Source organism: Podarcis vaucheri (genome assembly GCF_965113315.1).
Source record: "Podarcis vaucheri genome assembly, chromosome: 18".
Lineage (NCBI taxonomy): Eukaryota > Metazoa > Chordata > Lepidosauria > Squamata > Lacertidae > Podarcis > Podarcis vaucheri.
Genome location: NC_138756.1, coordinates 2,436,614 through 2,457,915, shown reverse-complemented (window position 1 = coordinate 2,457,915; position 21,302 = coordinate 2,436,614). Strand labels below are relative to the sequence as shown.

The 21,302-nt window shown below is 48.9% G+C and overlaps 3 protein-coding genes across 4 annotated transcripts in view; 2 read left to right on the top strand and 1 right to left on the bottom strand.

Moving 5' to 3' along the window:
- The first annotated feature begins 1,847 nt into the window (after positions 1–1,847).
- Positions 1,848–2,986, top strand: LOC309523010 (heat shock protein beta-11-like). The gene has a single exon (XM_082206794.1). The coding sequence runs from the start codon at positions 2,146–2,148 to the stop codon at positions 2,653–2,655; it is 510 nt and encodes a 169-aa protein (XP_082062920.1). The 5' UTR covers positions 1,848–2,145; the 3' UTR covers positions 2,656–2,986.
- A 1,339-nt stretch (positions 2,987–4,325) lies between these two features.
- Positions 4,326–6,099, top strand: LOC309522993 (heat shock protein Hsp-16.1/Hsp-16.11-like). Its single transcript, XM_082206771.1, has 2 exons — positions 4,326–5,119; positions 5,150–6,099. The coding sequence occupies exon 2, from the start codon at positions 5,200–5,202 to the stop codon at positions 5,821–5,823; it is 624 nt and encodes a 207-aa protein (XP_082062897.1). The 5' UTR covers positions 4,326–5,119; positions 5,150–5,199; the 3' UTR covers positions 5,824–6,099.
- Positions 6,100–8,278: 2,179 nt separating this feature from the next.
- FKBP8 (FKBP prolyl isomerase 8) overlaps positions 8,279–21,302 on the bottom strand; it is a 32,840-nt gene continuing 19,816 nt past the window's right edge. For both annotated transcript variants that reach the window (XM_082206564.1, XM_082206563.1), the window contains exons 3-10: positions 18,070–18,376; positions 17,152–17,321; positions 15,957–16,045; positions 14,386–14,603; positions 12,887–13,059; positions 12,355–12,432; positions 10,860–10,991; positions 8,279–9,492 (exon numbers count right to left, since the gene is read on the bottom strand). In XM_082206564.1, coding sequence (XP_082062690.1) covers positions 9,406–9,492; positions 10,860–10,991; positions 12,355–12,432; positions 12,887–13,059; positions 14,386–14,603; positions 15,957–16,045; positions 17,152–17,321; positions 18,070–18,355 — 1,233 coding nt within the window. In that variant the 5' untranslated portion in view covers positions 18,356–18,376 and the 3' untranslated portion in view covers positions 8,279–9,405. The remainder of the gene's footprint in view (positions 9,493–10,859; positions 10,992–12,354; positions 12,433–12,886; positions 13,060–14,385; positions 14,604–15,956; positions 16,046–17,151; positions 17,322–18,069; positions 18,377–21,302) is intronic.

Genomic DNA, 21,302 nt, shown 5'->3' with positions numbered 1-21,302 from the left:
GTTCTGCAACTTTTCCTTCTAAGGGAGCCTCTCCACCCCCCTTGGTCATTTTGGGCTGCCCTGTTCTGAACCTTTGGAAGGAGAATAATAATGTAAATAAATAAGGAATGGGTCTCCTAGATGGGCTCCATTTGTCTTCATCCTGCACCCGGACTTTTCTCAGCTTCTGCAATGTTCTGGCCTGTTTGGGATTTTTAAAGTGATGTTTTCATATGATGGGGAAGGAATGGACCTGACAGCTGCTGCAGGAAATATTTCTTGCTAGTTGGTGGGTGGAAAGGAGGAATCTGGGTGACTCACGAGGGGTCAGTGTTTATTTCGAGAGGCCTGGGGGCTTGGCATCCTTGCGATCTTTACTACGGATGCATATAAATAGAAACCTCCTAACGGGATAAACTATGTGAGCAGTGTGTTCCCATAGCTCTGCTTCCAGGTCACAGGTCCATCGTCACGTTTCGGTTCATCGTTGCAATTTGGCAGCACCCGCCATTTTTAATTTTTTAAAAAAAATTATTACATTTTTCAAAAAATAGAAATTAAAGAAAGAAAAACAAAGAACAATACATAACACTGTAAACACACTTATATACATGTTTTCCAAAATGAAAACTAATAAAAATAAAAAGAAAGAAAAGGAAAAATAAGATATAAAGTAAAAAGACAAAAGAAAAAAAATACTTTTCATAAACTGGAATATTACCAAATTCTTGCTTCAAATACTGCAATATAGTTAAAAAATTATAAAAGACTTCCAGCGCATTCGCCACACGTCTCTTAGTTGTCTTACTCGCATTTACATCTGTTCTTCAATCATTTCCCTTCCTTAAGATTCTTTCATAATCCATCAAATCTTTATGTTCTCTGTATTCTTCACAAGGTTAGTCTAGACACCACCAAACTTTCGTATTTGAGCCCTGCTTGTATCATTTAAACATTTCCATCGTTTCTGAATTAAAATTTTTGACTTATACCTTATTAAATCCATTAGTTTTGCTAACCCCAGCAGCACTCACCATTTGTGGTGATCCTCACAGCAAGCCTGTGACCGCAGGACTTGAACTTGGGTCATCCTGGTCTGACACTCTAGCGTGGCATAACATGTCTAAGACGGCTCAGTCCGTAAAGCAAGGGAGCATTAAATGTCAGGGTTGTGGGTTCGAGCCCCTCATTTGGGGTTGGGCTAGATGACCCTCGGAGCCCCTTTCAACTCAACAATTCTGATTCTATGTGGTACTTCAGCAATGCGGGGAGAGGAATAGAGCAGGGCAGTTTCTGATTTGATCCAGGAATGTCCTGCTTTTCCTTAGCACATCCTTATTTTCACTGGAGAAATGTCGGAGGGTCTGGAGCATAGCTGTCAACTTTTCCCTTTTCTTCTGAGGAATCCTATTCGGAATAAGGGAATTTCCCTTAAAAAAAGGGAAACATTGATAGCTATGGTCTGGAGTTATGCAACCCCCAAGCCGAGGAGATAAGTGACTATATACAACCTTTAGAAGACATCTGAAGGCAGCCCTGAATAGGATTTTTTTTTTAATGTTTCATGTTTTATTAAGGTTTTATACAGATGCAATCGAAATTATTCAACCCCATTGCAAATCAGGTTTATTATCAAGACTGACAGACTTTCAGCGAGCCAGTCAGATGGGTGGGGTATAAATAATAAAATTATTATTGTGATGGAATGGGGCATCCGTATTTTCATTGGAGAAATGTCGGAGGGTAGGGATTAAGCGTGCACACATCCACAGAGCATCTGAATGTGGGGGGGTTTCCAGGCCTCGGATCTTGACTGACGTGTCCTTCAGGGTTTAACTCACAGCTGTCTTCCCAGTGACTCAGATGGGTGTCGGTTTCTATTTTGGCCTGGATGCGTATGGAAGCTGGACCCTAATTATAAACTCTCCTCAGCACTGAGAGCGGAGGGATGACAGCAGCAGGTCCCTTGCCTCACCGAGCCCTTTTGGGGGTCTGACTAACAGCCCCCTCCCTTTGCACCGAGTCCTTTTTGGGGGCGAGGAGAGCGTCGGACGCCTGGGACCCCAATAAAAGGTCTCCGGCTCCGGGAGATAGAGCAGAAGAGAGCCGCTTCTGGAGAAGCACAGCCCACAAGCAAGAAGACCCTTGAAGCATCCCGAGGTGAAGATGCTGTGCCGACTGCACCTGGCGGGCCCCCAGAGCCCCCTGCTCAGCCGGGCTCTGTGGCCCCCCACCCGCTCGCTCTTTGAGGACCTGGAACGGGAGATGGATTCGCTGTGGGAGCTGCTGGGCAGCCGCAGCAGCTGGCCACTCCGGGGCCACGAGGAAGCGTCCCGGGGGCCGGAAGAGGCCCCCTTTGCGGTGACCCAAGACATGGCCGGCTTTGACCCCCGGGAGCTGGTGGTCAAGCTGGTGGGCCAGAAGCTGGTGCTGACCGGCAGGAAGGCCACGCAGACCCCCGGAGGACCTTTCCGCTACGAGCTCTTCCGCCGCGAGTGGGACGTCCCGGGCAGCGTGGACCGCCAGCAGCTCAGCTGCTCCATCTCCCGAGAGGGCCAGCTGCGCATCGAGGCCGCCGGGCCGCCCGCCAGGACGGTGCCCATCGAGGTCGGCCGAGCGCCGGGCAGCGGCCACGAAGCCGCCTCCGCCACGGAAGGCCGCCGGACCAAAGGCTAAGAGGAAATCGAGGTGCAGCAGAGACTCTGGGTGGACTTGGGACTCTGGAGCAGGGCTTTTCTGCCTATGAATGCTTTTCAGTATAACGTTTCCCTTTGTGGTGGTCAGTCAATTTGCAGATATAACGTTGGAAAACAGGCGTCTCTATGAATGAAAGCAGAAGCCTGCAGGTCAGGGTGGAGGGGTTTTTGGGTTTTTTGTCCTTGTTCATAACTCATGTTTCGATGCTGTGTTTTATGTTCGGATCTCATACCCTCCAACATTTCTCGGATGAAAATAGAGATGTCCTATTCAATAATAAATATTTATACACAATACTATTTATGCATTATGGGGTGCTTATTTAAAATCATCTGAAATACGATTACAATTGACCATCGTAAGGCCCGGGTCCATATTCTATTTGTCTAGACAGGCTTTGCCCTAAACAAAAATGTTTTTAGCAGTCGCCGAAAATAATATTGTGACGGCACCTGCCCAACGTCAAGAGGCAGGGAGTGAAAATTTCTTACAACTGCAGAATTTGGTATTGTGCATTTATGCAGAGGGTCTTCTCGGTGGTGGCGCCCTTCCTCCCATCAGATGTCAAGGAGATAAACAACTATTTGACTTTTAGAAGACATCTGAAGGCAGCCCTGTTCAGGGAAGTTTTTAATCTTTGATTATGTTTTTATAGGTGTTGAAAGCCACCCAGAATGGCTGGAGCAACCCAGTCTAATAAATAATAATAAAATAATAATAATAATAATAATAATAATAATAATAATAATAATAATAGTTATTATTGCTGTTATTATTCTGAGGTGGTTCAGCTGTAGATTTGGGTCTGTCTGGACTGGTCAGTGTCCCAGGGTCTGACTTGTGAGAGGTAGAAATTCAAGATATACCCACATCAACCCTGCCCCTTAGCAATTTGAAGTGTGTGTGTTAAATTCGATTCCCCGGTTTTCACGGGCTTGAAATGTTTTAGGAGCGCCAACACCTGGGGGAATTTTGAGTGGCAGAAAAAAATACCCTTGCATCTTCCTCTTTCTACCTTGGGTCTGGACTGGGAGCTGATGCAAGGACTTGCAAGAAACTGATGGTGCCGTCCCTCTCTCAAGACCTTTCACCCAAATTGTGAGACACAAAGCAGAAGGGGGTTGAGGCAGGAAGTGAGGAAGTGGATGAGCTTTTTTAAAATATAAATTCCCTTTCTTCGCTCTCCCAGAACTTCCCTTTGCCTAGCAAAAGCAGGGCTGCGTCGTTTCTTCGGGAGGGATGGATGGATGTGGGAATCTAAGCGAGAGAATTTAACTCGGTGCTGTTTCTCAGCCTGGCCTCCCTCGCAGGGCTGGTAGGAAGAAAACGTGGCTGGCACCTGGGAGGGGGCTGTGTCTGACCCCTGCATATTCCTGCATTGCAGGGGGTTGGACTAGATGACCCGCAGGGTCCCTTCCCACGCCGCAATTCTATGACAAAGGCAGAGCTCAGGTTTGGAAAGCAGGTCTTGCCAGCCGTATCCTTGTCGGCCCCACAGCTCCCCCCCCTCACATGAACAGGCAGCCTTTTCTTCTCAGATTACTGTGACTGAAAAAAGGGGGATTTCTCTACTAGAGTCCAGAGTCTTCCAGAAGGATCTGTTGATTTCCTGTTTTCCATGCAGCAGCTTGGGGGGGGGGTTTGCTTCTGGCACCCTTCCAACACCCCAGGGCACTTTTTTTGCAGGGTGGGGGAGCCTAGCTGAGCCCTGCACCTTTCTCTCTTTCAATTATATTTTATTAACTTTCAACATTTCTAAACATATACAGTCAAAGCACAATTTCTCTTCTTTTTCTCGACTTCCCACCCTGTTTTCCACTGAGTTGTTGCTTCTCCCCTCCTGCAGACCCTCTGCTCTATCAAATCACAACGAAAATATTACAATCCAATTCCTGTTGCTCATTGTTCATCGTATGGTGATATTTCTTTAAACGGTTTGAAAAAGGCATCCATTCTTCCATAAAAACACTCGTTAAGATTCTCTGAATTTTGCTGCTAATTTTGCCTGTTCTGTGCCTTCCCTGGGGCTTCTCGGCACAACACCGGCTAGCAAATCCTCTTGCAAACTGTGGCGTCATTTCTGGACTTCTGCCAAGGCCTTCCCCTCGGCTGCGTCTCGACGTCTCTGGAAGGGCCTCCTCGGTTCCAGGTCCGCCTGGAAAGGCCTCTTACAACACGTTGCGTCAGTCTCTGGGCTCGTGCCAAGGAGCTGACTGGCAGATAAAAAGCCCGAGTGCACTTGGAGTCAGCCAGACGGAAAGGAACCACAGCCGAAGGAGCTCTGCTTGCTAGATCATCTCTTCCCCGGCTCTTTGGACAGACGGAAAGGAACCTCAGCGAAAGCAGGTCTGCTTGCTAGATCATCAGCCGAAGGAGCTCAGCTTGCAAGATCATCTCTTCCCCGGTTCTTCGGCCAGACGGAAAGGAACCTCAGCGAAAGCAGGTCTGCTTGCTAGATCATCAGCCAAAGGAGCTCTGCTTGCTAGATCATCTCTCCCCCGGCTGTTTGACTGCGGCACCACCATGGCAAGCTATTCCCGCTACTTGCTCCGCATGCTGCCCGTGCGCCGCTGGCCGCTGCATGGCTTTGGCCCCATCTGGCTCAGTGGGCCACAATCGGCTGGCGAAGCCCTCTGGCCGGCAGCCGGGCAAAGCCTCGTCGACCGGGTCGCAGCCGACGTGGAGAGGCAGTTTGTGGAAATGGAGGCGATGAGCAGGGCCTTCTTCCAGGCCTCGCCGCTGCAGAAGTTCCTGCGGGAAGCGTCGCCGGAGGAAAGCGTGGCTCGGGACGGCGAGGCGGGCGGAAAGTTTCGCCTCTCGGTGGACGTGGCCGGCTTCGCGCCGGAGGATGTGGCTGTGCAGCTGGACGGCAGGAAGCTGACGGTGACCGCCAAGCGGCTGCGTGAGAAGACAAGCGAGGAGGGCGGCTGCGTGAGGGAACACCACGAGGTGCACCGCGAGACTCTTCTCCCCGCCGACGTGGACCTCCAGGCCGTGACGTGCTCCCTGGCATCCGACGGGCGGCTGTGCATCGAGGCCCCTCGTCTGGCTGCTGCAAAAGCCATCCCCATCGACGTGAAGGCGGCCGACCAGCAGGTTCCGGGAACCAGCGCAGAGAAGGACCCGGAGAAGCCGCAGGAAGCTTGAAAATGTGGACGTTTTGGGCACGCACCGGCTACTGCGGGAAGTAGTGCGACATCTTAGCTCGGCTCCCCATTCAAAAGAGTGTTTCCCGGGATTCCAGCTGACCTTTTGACTGCCTTGACTAATATTTCCAATTTATTCATCGCCTTCGAAAGCGATGTACGCTTCTTTTCCTTGTGTGCAATTAAAAATTGTGAGTCTTATTTTTCCACGTTAATCGCCACACTGATTTACGCTTCTGTTCCTCATCCACAATAAAAATGGTGTTTTATTTTTGCACATTGGTTGTGTTTTTGCTTGCTTTCATAGAATTGTAGCGTTGGAAGGGATCTTGAGGGTCATCTAGTCCAACCCCCTGCAATGAATGAGTATTTTGCCCCATGTGGGGCTCAAACCCAAGACCCTGAGACGAAGAGTTCTTGTGCTCTATTCGGTGGGTCTGCTTTGAGCATGACTAACGTAGGAGGCACAACTCTTCCAATGGCCTGCTCCTCCTCCTCCGCCAGTACCCTGAAGGCAGGATTCAATTTGGCAGGATTTCAAGATGGAAACCGAAGTTATCGGTTTGCTGGGAGGCTTAGTAAGGGCAGACGGCCAGGCAAATTTTGGAGTGCCCCCTGTAGCGGTTCAGTGGTCCTGCAGTAGCAGCCAACCACAGCCAAGCACATTTAGCTAACAAACATCGTTTTGTGGTTGGATGAGACGGATTTACGGCCTTGCCGGTGATTTGTAACCATGCATGGTTGAGCCTCCAGCCAATTTTTTAGGACAGAAGGGAACAATCTTATTTGTGGGTTTACGGGATCATCATTAAACACCCTAGTTTTACTTTCCAAAGAGAAAGTCAAGCCCTGCACCTTCTACTTGTAGTTTTACAGAATAGATCCTGTCTGTAAAATCACCCTGGCCTTGCAGTAGGAGCCCAAACATTAGATTCTTCAGATACCTTAATGTTAAATGTTAAAATGTTTCAGAGAATCAATTTCTTAGAATCATAGGTAGTTGTGTGTGTGTAAAGAATATTTGCCATTTGGTGTAAAGAATATTTGCAACTGTTTGATTACAGAATTGTGAATAATCGTTTAACAAAAAACAACTATCTGATGTTCAGAAGACATCTGAAGGCAGCCCTGATTAGGGAAGTTTTTAATGACTGATGTTTTGATGTATTTTTAATCGCTGGAAGCTGCCCAGAGTGGCTGGGGACAAATAATACACACACACACACACACACACACACACACACACACTGTATATATTCATCATCACAGTGGGAACCAGGACGCAAAACAGGCCTAGAGATAGCCATTAGCTATCATGAAGGAGAACCTCCATCTTTAGCAGCAATCTATCTACAAATGCCAGATTGTTGGAGGCAAACAAGAAGGAAGGCCTGGGGCAGCTACAGAGGCATCTGGGCAGCCCTAGTGGGAGGGTGAAAGCTGGAGTAAGCAGACCTCCGGGAGCCCCCAAATTTCCCCCCAAAAAACTTTCTTTTTTTAGATGGTTGCACGAATACATCGCATGCACTTAGGAATTGTCAGCAACAGATCTGAACAATGATGTGCACGTGTTGCTTTAAATTTTTTTTTTAAAAAAGAGCTTCTGAGCTGATTTACTGCAAAGAGCAGGAGCCAGGAGCAGTCTAGCTGAACAGCTAGAACTCAGAATTTCAAGCCACGGCAGCACCCTTAAACTGAACCAATGGAAAATATCGCATTTTTCGCCCCATGGGACGCATCAGGTTTTTTGGGGGGGAAATAAAGGGGGGGGGAATTAATTTTTCCCCCAGGCGCTTGTGGGGCCGGCAGCGGGGAGAAGCGCTCTTCTCCCCGCAGCCCGCCTTCAGGTCAGGTCCGGGGACAGCGGGAAGACGTGCTGCACCTCCCAGCTGTCCCCGGAGCTTGCGGGGCTGGTGGCAGGGTCTCCCCGCCGTCAGCCTCCAAACCACTTTGGGAGACAGCGGGATGGCGGCGTTCCGCCTCCCTCTGTCCCCTGACCTTGTGGGGCTGGCGCTGGGGCTCTCCTGAAGCCTGGAGAGCGAGAGGGGTCGGTGCGCACCGACCCCTCTCACTCTCCAGGCTTCAGCGAAAGCCTGCATTCGCCCCATAGGACGCACACACATTTCCCCTTCATTTTTGGAGGGGAAAAAGTGCGTCCTATAGGGCGAAAAATACGGTATGTCAATGCTTGCCTGTTGGTTCAGCAGCCTTTGTTACAGAGGCAACACATCCAGAAACAAAATGTAGTTGAAACGACATTACCGGGGAAGGTTTCTGGGGGCCACACAGACAGTCCTCGGGGGGCACTTTCCCAGCAGGTTGTGCTCCCCCAGCTTTAATACACAGCTGCCCTCCTCCATCAGGCTCCATATTTATTCTTCGCTAACCCAAATCTTTTACATAATGCCCTCCCCTCAAAAAAATAAAATTTAAAAAATTGCATCAGAATCTCGTGGTCCGCTGCTGACAGATTTTCTTTATTAGAGAATTTGTGGGGCAGTGGTGGTATTCACAGTTTAAAACCTGACAGCGGTCAAAATAATGATAATAATTAATAAACGAGAGTGTCTTGCCTGGGCCGGGGGCGGGACATGTCCTGGGGAAGGCCAGACCGGTGGGTGCTGGGGTGGGGACCCAAGAATGCCGCCATAAGGCTGGTGCCAGAAAGGATCTGGGATGGGGGCGAAAGAGTCATGGGGGAAATTCAGAAGCAGGGATTCAAAAGGGGGCCTCTGCCCCTTCGTTCAGCCTCCAGAGGGGGGGATTTGGGGGGGGGAAACACCCACCCGTCCTCATCTCCACATTCTTCTCCCCCCTCAACCTGTTGCATGCCCCCCCAAAAGTGTGCTGAGTTTCCATGGTGCTCACTTTGTGGGTCGGAATCAGTACAGCTAGAGCTCCCACGGTTCCCTGCACAGCCCTAAACAGTCCCCACGGTTCCACGCGGCCGGACCAAAGCGAAGAGACAACCCACCTGCCCCTGTCTCGCTGCGGAGGTCCATTTCTGTACCCCCCCCCCGTCCTCCACAGCAACCCACCAGCTCCCCCTCTTCTGCACAGGACCTTAAGAGACCCCACACACACAAGCTCTGCCCGCCATGCGCCTCCCAACAGAAACCAGGAACCGCCGAAAGGGGCCCCCAAAAAAGGATTGATCAGAACTTCCAGTGAAATCCAAGTCCTGTCCCCCCCCCCACCGCAAAAAGATACCCACAAGTCCGGGTCCCTTTGAGATCCTGCGAATTCCAGTCTCTGCAGTGAGAGAGAGATGGCGCCAAACCTCCCCACCACCACCACCACCACCCTGCCCCACGGATCTCTCCGGTTCCCCCACCAGCCCCACTGCAAAGGGGTCTGTTGCACCTCGCAACTAAGAGGAGGGTGGGCGGAGCCTCTGGGAGGGGAGGGGCCAAGCCCCGCCCCCCACCCCAGCTGCCACCCTGCAGTCCAGAGCCGCATATGCGTCTGTCGAGGAGACCCGGAGTGGGGGTGGGATGGGGGTGCCGTGGTGGGGAGAAGGGATGGAGGAAAGAGGGGCTGGTTTTCCGCTTGGGCTCCTCGCCGTCCCTGCCAGCAGATGGCGCTAGTTCCTGGCTGCGATGACAACCGACAAGGCCACGCCCCCCAGCGCCACGGCTGTTGCGCCAAAGAGCCACTTCCACGGAATGGACTGGGAAAGAGAGATTGTATGGTCATTACAATTATTGTTATTGCATTACAATTATCGTATTAATACTGATCATTATTACTCCTATTATTATTACTATTATTATTATACAGTCATACCTCGGGTTACAAACGCTTTGGGTTGCGCGTTTTTGGGTTGCGCACAGTGCCAAGCCCGGAAGTACCGGAACAGGTTACTTCCAGGTTTCGGAGCTTGCGCATGCGCAGAAGCACTAAATCGCGCTTTGCACATGCGCAGAAGCGCCGAATCGCAACCTGCACATGCGCAGATGTGGCGCTGCGGGTTGCGAACGCTGCAGGTTGCGAACGTTCCTCCCGCACAGATCATGTTCGCAACCCGCACGTCCACTGTACTATTATTGTATTCATACTAATCGTTATTACTGCTTTTATTACTACTATTATTATATTCTATTTCTTATATAAATATTTCAGTCAACGACTAGTAGAGAAGAAGAAAAGCATACTATTAAACATGAAGTTAAAAGCAATGTTAAAAATGAGAAACGTCAAAGAATTATGTTAAAATGGTAAAAAAAAACAACCCACAACACCATTAAGGTAAGGTGTTAGCAATTCTAAAATGAAGACCAGATCCAACCCCTTGCATTGCTGGAGTGTCACTCAGCTAAAGCATCTCTGGCAGACGGCCACCCCAGCTCTGTGTAAAAGCCTCCAAGGAAGGAGAGTTCGCAAGTTCCAGAGGGAGACTGTTCCGCTGTTGAACAGCTCTTGCCAACAGAGTTTTCTCCCTGACCAGAGGAGAAATGACCGCTGGGAGGAGCGAAGAGAGAAGGAGCTCCCTGCTGCATCTACAGCTGCACAGCTGGGTGCCTTCCTCTGCTGGGTCTCTGCGGCCACAGCATAATAATAATAATAATAATAATAATAATAATAATAATTTATTATTTATACCCTGCCCATCTGACTGGGTTTCCCCAGCCACTCTGGGCGGCTTCCCACGGAATATTAACATACAATAACCTATTAAACAGTAAAAGCTTCCCTAAACAGGGCTGCCTTCAGATGCCTTCTAAAAGTCTGGTAGTTGTTGTTCTCTTTGACATCTGGTGGGAGGGCGTTGTTCGACAGAGTGGGCGCCACTACCGAGAAGGCCCTCTGCCTGGTTCCCTGTAACGTGGCTTCTCGCAGCGAGGGAACCGCCAGAAGGCCCTCGGAGCTGGACCTCAACCGTCCAGCGGCTTGACCTCACCCCAAAAGTTCACCGCTCCGTTGTCTCCCGAGACAGACGGATGCCGGCCTGCACGCGCACACAGATTCCTGCACTTGCAGGGGGTTGGACTAGATGACCCACGGGAACCCATCCAGCTCAGCGGTCGTGTGACCTACCCGCGATGACTTGTCTTTGCACTTGGCGGTGGGTCCGCTGGGGTTGCCCAGCATCTTGCGGTACATCTCCGTCTCCACGCACTTCTGGTCAGCATGCTTCTTCGCCAGCTTTGAGAGCTCCGTGTGGATGGTCTGGCGGGGGGCGCAGGGAAAGAAGGAAGACGGATTTTAGAGGAAGCCTTCCTGGATCAGGCCAAAAGGGTCCCTAGACAAACCTCTCTGGGTTTGCTTGCCGTTTCAAGGGGTAGACTGCTGCGGAATGTGGAGGCTCCATTCAGATGCCTTGGCCAATGTTTGGCTTACAGAAAAACTATACCACACTTGATTTTTTTTTAAAAAAAAGTTGAGCGGTTCAATTATGTGTTTTTAGGGGGGAAAAGATTAAAATACATAGACACACACACAAAAAAATAATTTGAAGAATATCAATAAAACATTGGAAATTAATTTTAAAAAGTAATGTGACCCACCCAAAACAGAAAATATTTACTATTACTGTATTAACAATGTTGGTTTTTTTCTGGGGGTACACAAAGGTATGCAATTCCAGCACCTTTTTTTGTGTTGAAGAGAAGCATAGATTTTTATTTATTAAATTTCTATACCACCCTTCATCCATAGATGTCAGGGCAATTCACAGCATAAAAATGCCAGATAAAAACACAAAATGCATAATAAAAGTAAGAACGGGGGGACGGGGACCCATTAACTCCCCTCCCACAAACATTAAAAGGGTATAGGATGTTAGTCAGCCCAAGGCCTGGTTGAAGAGGCGAGTTTTACTAGCCATGGATATATTTGGGTCTCCAGTTTTGTTTTGATTTTTTCTGGACTACAAGTCCCATCATACATAGCTACCAGGACCGGTGTGCTCAGGGATGATGGGCACTGTAGTCCAAAAACCTCTGGAAACCATGCAAGAAATTATAAGAACATGATAGAACGTAATAGAGCATCGCAAATGCTGGATTCTGCTGGAGATTGCGGGACTCAGACTCTTGCAGGACAGGTGAGTCCTAAAACTTGGGTTACACCTGTTGCATTGCATCTATTATATACAAGGACTCAGCTTTGCTGGAGCAACCTCAGAGTTCCCTCACCTGAGCCTTTGCCACGCTTCCTAGGGGAACCTGTGGCCCTCAACCCCACCATACCTGGCTCTCGGCTTAATTTAATGCAGGGCAACAGAGTGTTCGCAATGACCTAACGTGCTGGTGGGCTCTCTCCCTCGCTGGGCAGGGATCTGGGCAACCAGCTTCAGGCGCCGGGTTGGACTGGATGTCCTCAAAGGGTACCAGGATTCTATCAGCCATGTAAGCAAGAAGAAAGCCACATCTGGGGGCAGCGGCGACATACGCCTCTGGCTACCAGCCGTTGACAACCACCCGGTTCAAGATCCTGCAGAGGGTCAGATTCTGACCAATTTCCGCATTGCAGGGGGTTGGGCTAGATGACCCTCTGGCCCCTTCCAGACCTACGATGCTCTGGGCCTTACCTTATTCGATGGCTCCAGCTTCAAGGCGGCTTTCAAGATGGGGATGGCTTCCCTGTATTCGCCTTGCTGTGCCAGGACCTAGGAGAACAAAGACGAAACCCGTGTTTACAGTGGATCGTTTTGCAGGTTTCCAAACGTGTGTTTCCTAATCTGCCATTTTCAAGGACATAAGAAAAGCCAGGTGTTTTTGGACTACAATTCCCATCATTCCTGACCACCGGTCCTGCTAGCTATGAAAGATGGGAGTTGTAGTCCAAAAAAGGTCCCATACGCTGCAATGCTTCCATCGCCAAGTGAGGGATTTTAAACCCAGGCTTTCCAGGTCTCAGCCAAGCACTCTAACCACTGCACCACACTGCCAGCATTCCGGAGACCTGGGTTCAAATCCAACCCTATCTATGCATGTCCACCGGGTGGCCCTGGACCACTCCCTGCCTCTCGGCCACACCTAGGGCTGTTGCGAGGGTGAAACAAGGAGGGGTCCCCTTGCAGCCACCTGGACCCTCTACCCTTCCCCTTCCCCACCCCCTACCTTCCCCTTCCGAAAAAGGGCTTTGATGTTGTCCGGCTGCTGTTCCAGGACTTGGTTGCAGGATCGCAGGGCCGCATCGTAGTGGTCCAATTTGAGCTGAGAGGCGGCTAAATTGTTCAGGCACTTCATCTTGACGTCCACTAACGCCTCCTCCTCCTCCTGGGTAAAGTCCACTGCAGGGGGGCAAAGGGGGGGTTACTAGAAAGGGGGCGGGGTTGCGGCTTGGGCAGGGGTGCGGGTTCGAAATGGCAAAACGAGGGCTCTTCCTAGGAATGGGAGACCTGTGGACCTCCAAAGAATCTGCAGAGCTAGAAGGGACCTTGAGGGTCACCCAGCTGAACCCCCTGGCAGGCGACCCTCCAACCTCTCAGGGGAGTACATTCTGCCATTAAGCAACACTCCCCTGCTTCTGTCTTGCAAGGGAATGCAGACCCCCCCCCCGCAACCTAAATCTCCCCCTCCGCCGCCCCAGCTGTAAAAGTAAAAAATAAATCCCAACTCATCCAAAGTGTCTAGGAAGAGAGCAGAAGATGGAATAAGTAGTGTAGGGTCTGCTGCCCCTGCTCACTTTGCACTGTCTCTATGTCTCCCCATTCCTTATTTATTATTTTTATTATTATTTTTATTATTATTATTACAGTGGTACCTCTGGATGCGAACAGGATCCATTCCGGAGCCCTATTCGCATCCTGAGTAGAACGCAACCCGCGTCTGTGCAGGTCGCGATTCGCCGCTTCTGCGCATGTGCGTGACGTCATTTTGAGCGTCTGCGCATGCCCAAGCGGCGAAACCTGGAAGTAACCCGTTCCGTTATTTCCGGGTCGCCGTGGAGCGCAACCTGAAAACGCTCAACCTGAAGCATATTTAACCCAAGGTATGACTGTATTATTATTATTATTATTATTATTATTTATATGCAGCCCATCTGACTGGGGTTTTCCAGTCACTCAGGCGTCTTCCAACAAATTAAAACACAATCAAACATCAAACATTAAAAACTTCCTGATACAGGGCTGCCTTCAGAGGTCTTCTAAAATTCGTGTACAGTAGACACTCGGGTTGCAAACGTGATCTGTGTGGGATTCACGTCCGCAACCCGCAGCGCCGCTTCTGTGCACGCGTGGGTTGCGATTCAGCACTTGTGCACATGCGCAAAGCATGATTTAGCGCTTCTGCGCATGTGCAACTGCCATGACATCTGACGGGAGGGCGCTCCACCGAGTGCACCCTGCCTCCACGCAAGTCCAGGACTGTGACGAGTCACTACAAATCCTGCCATGAGTGCTGCGTGACGACAGCCTTGCGTGTTTATGTGTATAGGGAGATATCTTTAATCAAGTTGTTGTTGCTTTTGATACTGAACTTTCAGGGTACAAGGCAGCTCAAGAAGTTAATAAACTCTTTTGAAAACTGGGGCTCAAAGCTGCTAGCCTTCCTATATTTAGCAAGAGTGCCTGTCAGCCCCACCCCACCCCCTCCCGCCATGGGGGACCAGGCACCTTTTGAACTGGAGCCGATAATCTTCAGCGCAATGTCGTAGGAGTTGATAGCCAGAACGTAGTCTGCTCGCTGGTAGTGGAAGTTGCCACGCTCCCTCTTCCGGTTCGCCAGCTCAATCTTCTCCTTCCCACTTAGGAGTTCCAGGTCGGGGGCATCCTGGGCCGATAGAAGCTCCACTTCAAGTTCCAGAGATGAGTCAGGGGGGATGTCCGGACTCCTGGTTGGAAAGGCCGAAAAAAAGCACCCCATTCATAAAAAGCATGGGCATTGCCCTACGGGATCAGAGCCAAAGTCCCACCAGCCCAGGACCCTGACTCTGACAGAGGACAGCAAGACTGCAGGTGAGGCACCCCAAATATCCTGAAGGAGCGTCTCCATCCCCATCGTCCAGCCCAGACACTGAGGTCCAGCTATGAGGGCCACCTGGTGGTTCCCTAACTGTGAGAAGTGAGGCTACAGGGAATTGGGGAGAGGGCCTTCTCGGTGGTGGTGCCCGCCCTAACTGCAGATGTCAAGGAGATAAACAGCTATCTGACTTTTAGAAGACATCTGAAGGCAGCCTGGTATCGGGAAGTTTTCAATGTTTGGTGTTTTATTATGTTTCTGTATATGCTAGAAGCAACCCGGAGTGGCTGGGGCAACCCAGTCAGATGGGAGGACTACAAATAATAAAATTATTATTCTTATCCGGTTTACACAGAACACTCTGTGTCCAGGGCAGCTGTTTATCAGCTCCATCTGGTACGCAGGCTGAGACCCTCCCTGCCCGCAGACTGTCAGGCCAGAGTGGTGCATGCTCTGGTTATCTCTTGCTTGGACTACTGCAATGCGCTCTACATGTGGCTACCTTGGAAGGTGACCTGGAAACTACAACTAATCCAGAATGCGGCAGCTAGACTGGTGACTGGGAGCGGCCGCTGAGACCACACAACACCCGTCTTGAAAGACCTACATTGGCTCTCAGTACGTTTCCGAGCACAATTCAAAGTATTGGTGCTGACCTTTAAAGCCCTAAATGGTCTCGGTCCAATATACCTGAAGGAGTGTCTCCACCCCCATCGTTCTACCCGGACACTGAGGTCCAGCGCCGAGGGCCTTCTGGCGGTTCCCTCATTGCGAGAAGCAAAGCTACAGGGAACCAGGCAGAGGGCCTTCTTGGTAGTGGCGCCCGCCCTATAGAACGCCCTTGTACCAGATATCAAAGAGAAAAATAACTACCAAACTTTTAGAAGACATCTGAAGGCAGCCCTGTTTAGGGACGCTTTTAATGTTTAATAGGTTATTGTATTTTAGTGTTTTGTTGGAAACTGCCCAGAGTGGCTGGGGAAACCCAGCCAGATGGGCGGGGTATAAATAATAAATTATTATTATTATTATTATTATTATTATTATTATTATTATTACTCATGACACTTGAATCCTACAGGGTCATCCTAGGAAGGGGAGGAGTGGGAGATTCTGGGCAAGCAAAAATATTTTTTTTTGTTTCAGCGGATCCTCTTTCCTCAGGGACTGAATCTCCCGTCCGCCCCCTGGGGGAAGGGATCCCTCGCCCCTCCTCCTCACCTACCTCCCTTGCCGGCCGAAGCAGTACTTTGCGTCTGAGATGACGAGGGCCGTCTCTCCCATCTCCATTAGCTGTATGCAGAGGTCCAGGGCCTGCAGAGGGAGAAAATGACTCCAGCAACTGTTGGGACGGAAGGAGAGCCCTCCCAGGCCAGAAGTAGGATTCCTGGCAGCTGGTACTCTGAGGGGGAACACAGCCGTTTCAGCTAGCAGGGAAAGGGGGGGAGCTCATCTAGTCCAATATCTGGTTCTCACTGTGGCCAAGAGGCTAGCTCTTCAAGGCAGCCTGAGGACAGGATCGGAAGGCAATAGCCCTCTCTGCCTGTGGCTCCCCGGGATCTGTCACCCGGAGGTAGGGGCTCCATTCAGCTGTCATAAGACAGTACCAAACTATCGAAGGCTTTTCACCAAAGCCAGACTAAACGTCTTTCCTTCTGCAGTGCTGGATAGCAGGTTGAGAGGAGTTCCCTACCAGGACAGACTTTGCTCGTGTGCTCAAGACATCAATTCCATAAAACATATTTTGTTGCACTGTGCAAAATATGAGCAAGCCAGGGATGAACTGATACTACCCTTGCTGGTACCTTTCCCGGGAAAATCAGAGGCTCACTATGTCAGGTTCCTATTGGAAGACCGGACAAATGCTAGAACATTAGCAGTGGCGAAGTTTTTAATGGTGGTTGCAAGAACAAATGATCCCTATATTCTGAACAAAATGCTTGTTTAACCTGGAGGTAGGCAGTATGAATTGTGTATTGCTTTGTAACGATTTGTTGGGTCTCTGGACCGTAATAAAGATTGATGATGATGGTCATAAGAAGAGTTGTGAGAACATCTTATAACTGCATCAACACAAGATTGGGCACACCTGGCTTGTCAGTAAGTAGTACATGTGAAAAAGATCAATGAGAAGTAATAATAATAAATTTTTATTTATACCCCGCCCTTCCCGGTTCAAAACGAAAATGCTGAACTGCACTGAGTGTCTGCAGCTGCTCTTAGCAGCAACCTTATCTATACACACGATCTCTCTCTAACACTCAGTCTCTCTCTCTTTGATGTGAGGCTGGAGCGGAATAAGTAGAGAGCAGAAAACCGCCCCCTCCTCTCTGGAGAATCAGCAGAGAACACCAGCAGATTCTTGGATATGGGAGGGGTGAAGTCTCCTCATTCACAACCCAAAAGAGAGTTTTACGCACCTGGATGACATCGCAGTCCCCCAGCGTGAAGGTGAGGCTGGGGTTCTCCTCGACCACCGTGCCGTCCTGCAGCATGGTCTTAAGGCGGACAGTGACATCCTGGCTCTTAACCGGCCGGGTCTCCGGTCCCTGACCTGCGACGATGACTTTCTTTTTCAGCAAACCGCTCCCTGCGGGGAGGAACCGAGAGACACATGAAGGAGAGCAGAAAGATGTTTGTATCCACTTAAATTAATTGGGATGATATTTGGTGTTCCTCATTGGATCAGCAACAAGGCGTTGGGTTTATGAATGAGGGAAAATGGCAATAGATGGGACCTTCTGTGTATATTTTTTGCAGATGTATAACTGAATGTGAAACAGATAGATACCAGAAATCTGTAATTTTTTAATCAGAGAAGCAACAACTTTATGGAAGATTTTTAACATATGAAGCCCTAAAATCCAAACTCATTTATAATAAAAATCAATATATTAAGAGAGAAGCATAATAAAGAAAAATAAACTATAAAACAAAATATGATCCTTACAAAAGAGAGGAAAAAGAGCAGAGAAAAAGTAACTAAAAAGACCCTTTATCACACTTCTATCATATATTGTGTCATTTATCCACACACATAAAGGCAGAGAGGGGGATTTTTGAGTTGTTCCTGTTTTTATTTTTCTTATGTATTTTGTGTTTTATCTTGTGAACCGTCCTGACACCTGCATCCTTTGCAATTAATTTTGACATGGGAGGAAGGGGACAATTAGAAAAAAGTAGAAGTGAAAGGAGAAGTGGGAGAATCACAGAATCTCTCCAGAAGGGAGAAGTAGAGGTGGGAAGCCTGAGGGGAAGCCAATCCCAGCTGCACCGGCGGAACTTCTGCCTGCCACAGCTTTTGCTGAAGGCGTCATCCAAAGGCAAGGTGCCCTCACCTAGCACATCCACCCACTCGGGGGTCTCCTCCGCGTCTTCCGGAGCAGGGGGCTGCGAGGCGGCCGTCTCTCGGCCGTCGTTTCTGGGCACGTCCTCCAGCGGAGGGAGGCCGCTCAGGTCTTCGTCTCGCCCTTCCTCTTCCTCGTTATCCAGGACTTCGAAATCCTCCCCGCTGTCCAGCGTGGAGGTGTTGGATTTTGCCAGCTCAGGAGAGGTCAGGTCCACAAGGCTGGCCCCCGCCCAGTCCGGAGAAATGTCGTCCAGACCTTCTCCCCCGGAAGCCATGGCGGCGGCGGATCAGGGCAGCTGGAAAATGAAGGGGGGGGGGAGAACAACATACGTTTAAAGAAGATTGGGGAATGTTTATTGAATATATGGAGGGAAATTGTGTTTATTTGAAAACATGGGCAGCATTAAGATAAACTCAACAGTGTAAGTAAATTCTGATGGATGTCATAACGGAATACTGAATGGTTTACCGTATTTTTCGCTCCATAAGACGCACCTAGTTTTTAGAGGAGGAAAACAAGAAAAAAATATTCTGAATGAAACAGTGGATGTATGATTTTTGTGGTTCATGCTGTGGCCACAGACATGTGATCTGATGGTGAACTTGGGGTGGTCCAATGCAAAAATCCTGAGGATCCATGTGGATCCGTGCTTTGTAACCATGTTTTTGCGCCATTGTGGCCCCACGCAACAGTGGGTACGTGATTTTTTTTGGTGCAGGCTGTAATTTATATAAATTTATATAAAATTTATGTTGTGCAAAATGAACCATGGAAAGAGAGGAAGGGAAGTCACTGATATTTTAAGGATGGTTAAGTGAATATTCTAAAATGCAAAACAGAAATTTTATAAAAATTATTTCCAAAAAATAAAATAAAAAGGAGAGAGGGAATCAAGGGAAGGAAATGGAGTTACACCAATATGAAGAAAGGCTGGGGCGCTTGGGTCTTATTTTTTCAGGTATGGCATTAACTTATTTATTTATTTACTTACTTACTAAATAAACTTACTTACTTACTTAAATTAACTTACTTAATTTGTACACCACCCTATACCCGCAGCTCTCAGCCCACCTTTCTCCCTGTATCCCTCCAAGGATCATAGAATTACAGAAACTGAAGAGCTGGAAGGGGGTCATAGAATCATAGAATCATAGAATCATAGAATCATAGAGTTGGAAGAGACCACAAGGGCCATCGAGTCCAACCCCCTGCCAAGCAGGAAACACCATCAGAGCACTCCTGACATATGGTTGTCAAGCCTCTGCTTAAAGACCTCCAAAGTAGGAGACTCCACCACACTCCTTGGCAGCAAATTCCACTGTCGAACAGCTCTTACTGTCAGGAAGTTCTTCCTAATGTTTAGGTGGAATCTTCTTTCTTGTAGTTTGGATCCATTGCTCCGTGTCCGCTTCTCTGGAGCAGTAGAAAACAACCTTTCTCCCTCCTCTATGTGACATCCTTTTATATATTTGAACATGGCTATCATATCACCCCTTAACCTCCTCTTCTCCAGGCTAAACATGCCCAGCTCCCTTAGCCGTTCCTCATAAGGCATCGTTTCCAGGCCTTTGACCATTTTGGTTGCCCTCTTCTGGACACGTTCCAGTTTGTCAGTGTCCTTCTTGAATTGTGGTGCCCAGAACTGGACACAGTACTCCAGGTGTGGTCTGACCAGAGCAGAATACAGTGGCACTATTACTTCCCTTGATCTAGATGCTATACTCCTATTGATGCAGCCCAGAATTGCATTGGCTTTTTTAGCTGCCGCGTCACACTGTTGGCTCATGTCAAGTTTGTGGTCAACCAAGACTCCTAGATCCTTTTCACATGTACTGCTCTCAAGCCAGGTGTCACCCATCTTGTATTTGTGCCTCTCATTTTTTTTGCCCAAGTGCAATACTTTACATTTCTCCCTGTTAAAATTCATCTTGTTTGTTTTTGCCCAGTTCTCTAATCTGTCAAGGTCGTTTTGAAGTGTGATCCTGTCCTCTGGGGTGTTAGCCACCCCTCCCAGTTTGGTGTCATCTGCAAATTTGATCAGGATGCCCTTGAGTCCATCATCCAAGTCGTTGATAAAGATGTTGAATAAGACCGGGCCCAAGACAGAACCCTGTGGCACCCCACTAGTCACTCTTCTCCAGGATGAAGAGGAACCATTGATGAGCACCCTTTGGGTTCGGTCAGTCAGCCAGTTACAAATCCACTGAGTGGTAGCATAGTCAAGACCGCATTTTACCAGCTTCTTTACAAGAATATCATGGGGCACCTTGTCAAATGCTTTGCTGAAATCAAGGTAGGCTACATCCACTGCGTTCCCTTCATCTACCAAGCTTGTAATTCTGTCAAAAAACGAGATCAGGTTAGTCTGACATGACTTATTTTTCAGAAATCCATGCTGACTATTGGTGATCACAGCATTCCTTTCTAGGTGCTCACAGACTGTTTGCTTAATGATCTGCTCCAGAATCTTCCCTGCTATTGATGTCAGACTGACTGGGCGGTAATTATTTGGGTCCTCTCTTTTCCCCTTTTTGAAAATAGGAACAACATTTGCCCTCCTCCAGTCTGCCGGGACTTCGCCTGTTCTCCAGGAATTCTCAAAGATGACTGCCAGTGGTTCTGAGATCACATCTGCCAGTTCTTTTAATACTCTTGGATGCAGTTCATCTGGCCCTGGAGACTTGAATACATCTAATCTAGCCAAATATTCTTGTACTATCTTCTTAGTTATTCTGGGCTGTGTTTCCTTTGCTGAATCATTTGCTTCAAATTCTTCAGGTCGGGCATTGTCTTCTTTATCGGAGAAGACTGAGGCAAAGAAGGCATTGAGGAGTTCAGCCCTTTCTGTGTCCCCTGTTTGCATTTCACCATCTTCTCCTCTGAGTGACCCCACTGTTTCAGTCCAACCCCCCTGCAATACAGGAATCTCAGCTAAAGCATCCAGGACAGATGGCCGTCCAACCTCCGCTTGAAAACCTCCAAGGAAGGAGAGTCCACCACATCTTCGTGTCGAACAGCTCTTACCCCCGGAAAAGTTCTTTCCGATATTTAGTCAGAATCTCCTTTCTTGCGGCTTGAAGCCACAGGTTCGAGTCCTGCCCTCCCGAAACAGGAGAAAACAAGCTGGTTCCCGCTTCCATTTGACAGCCCTTGAGATATTGGAAGATGACCATTCCCTGTGTTGCAGGGGGGTTGGAATAGATGACCTTTGGGGGACCTTT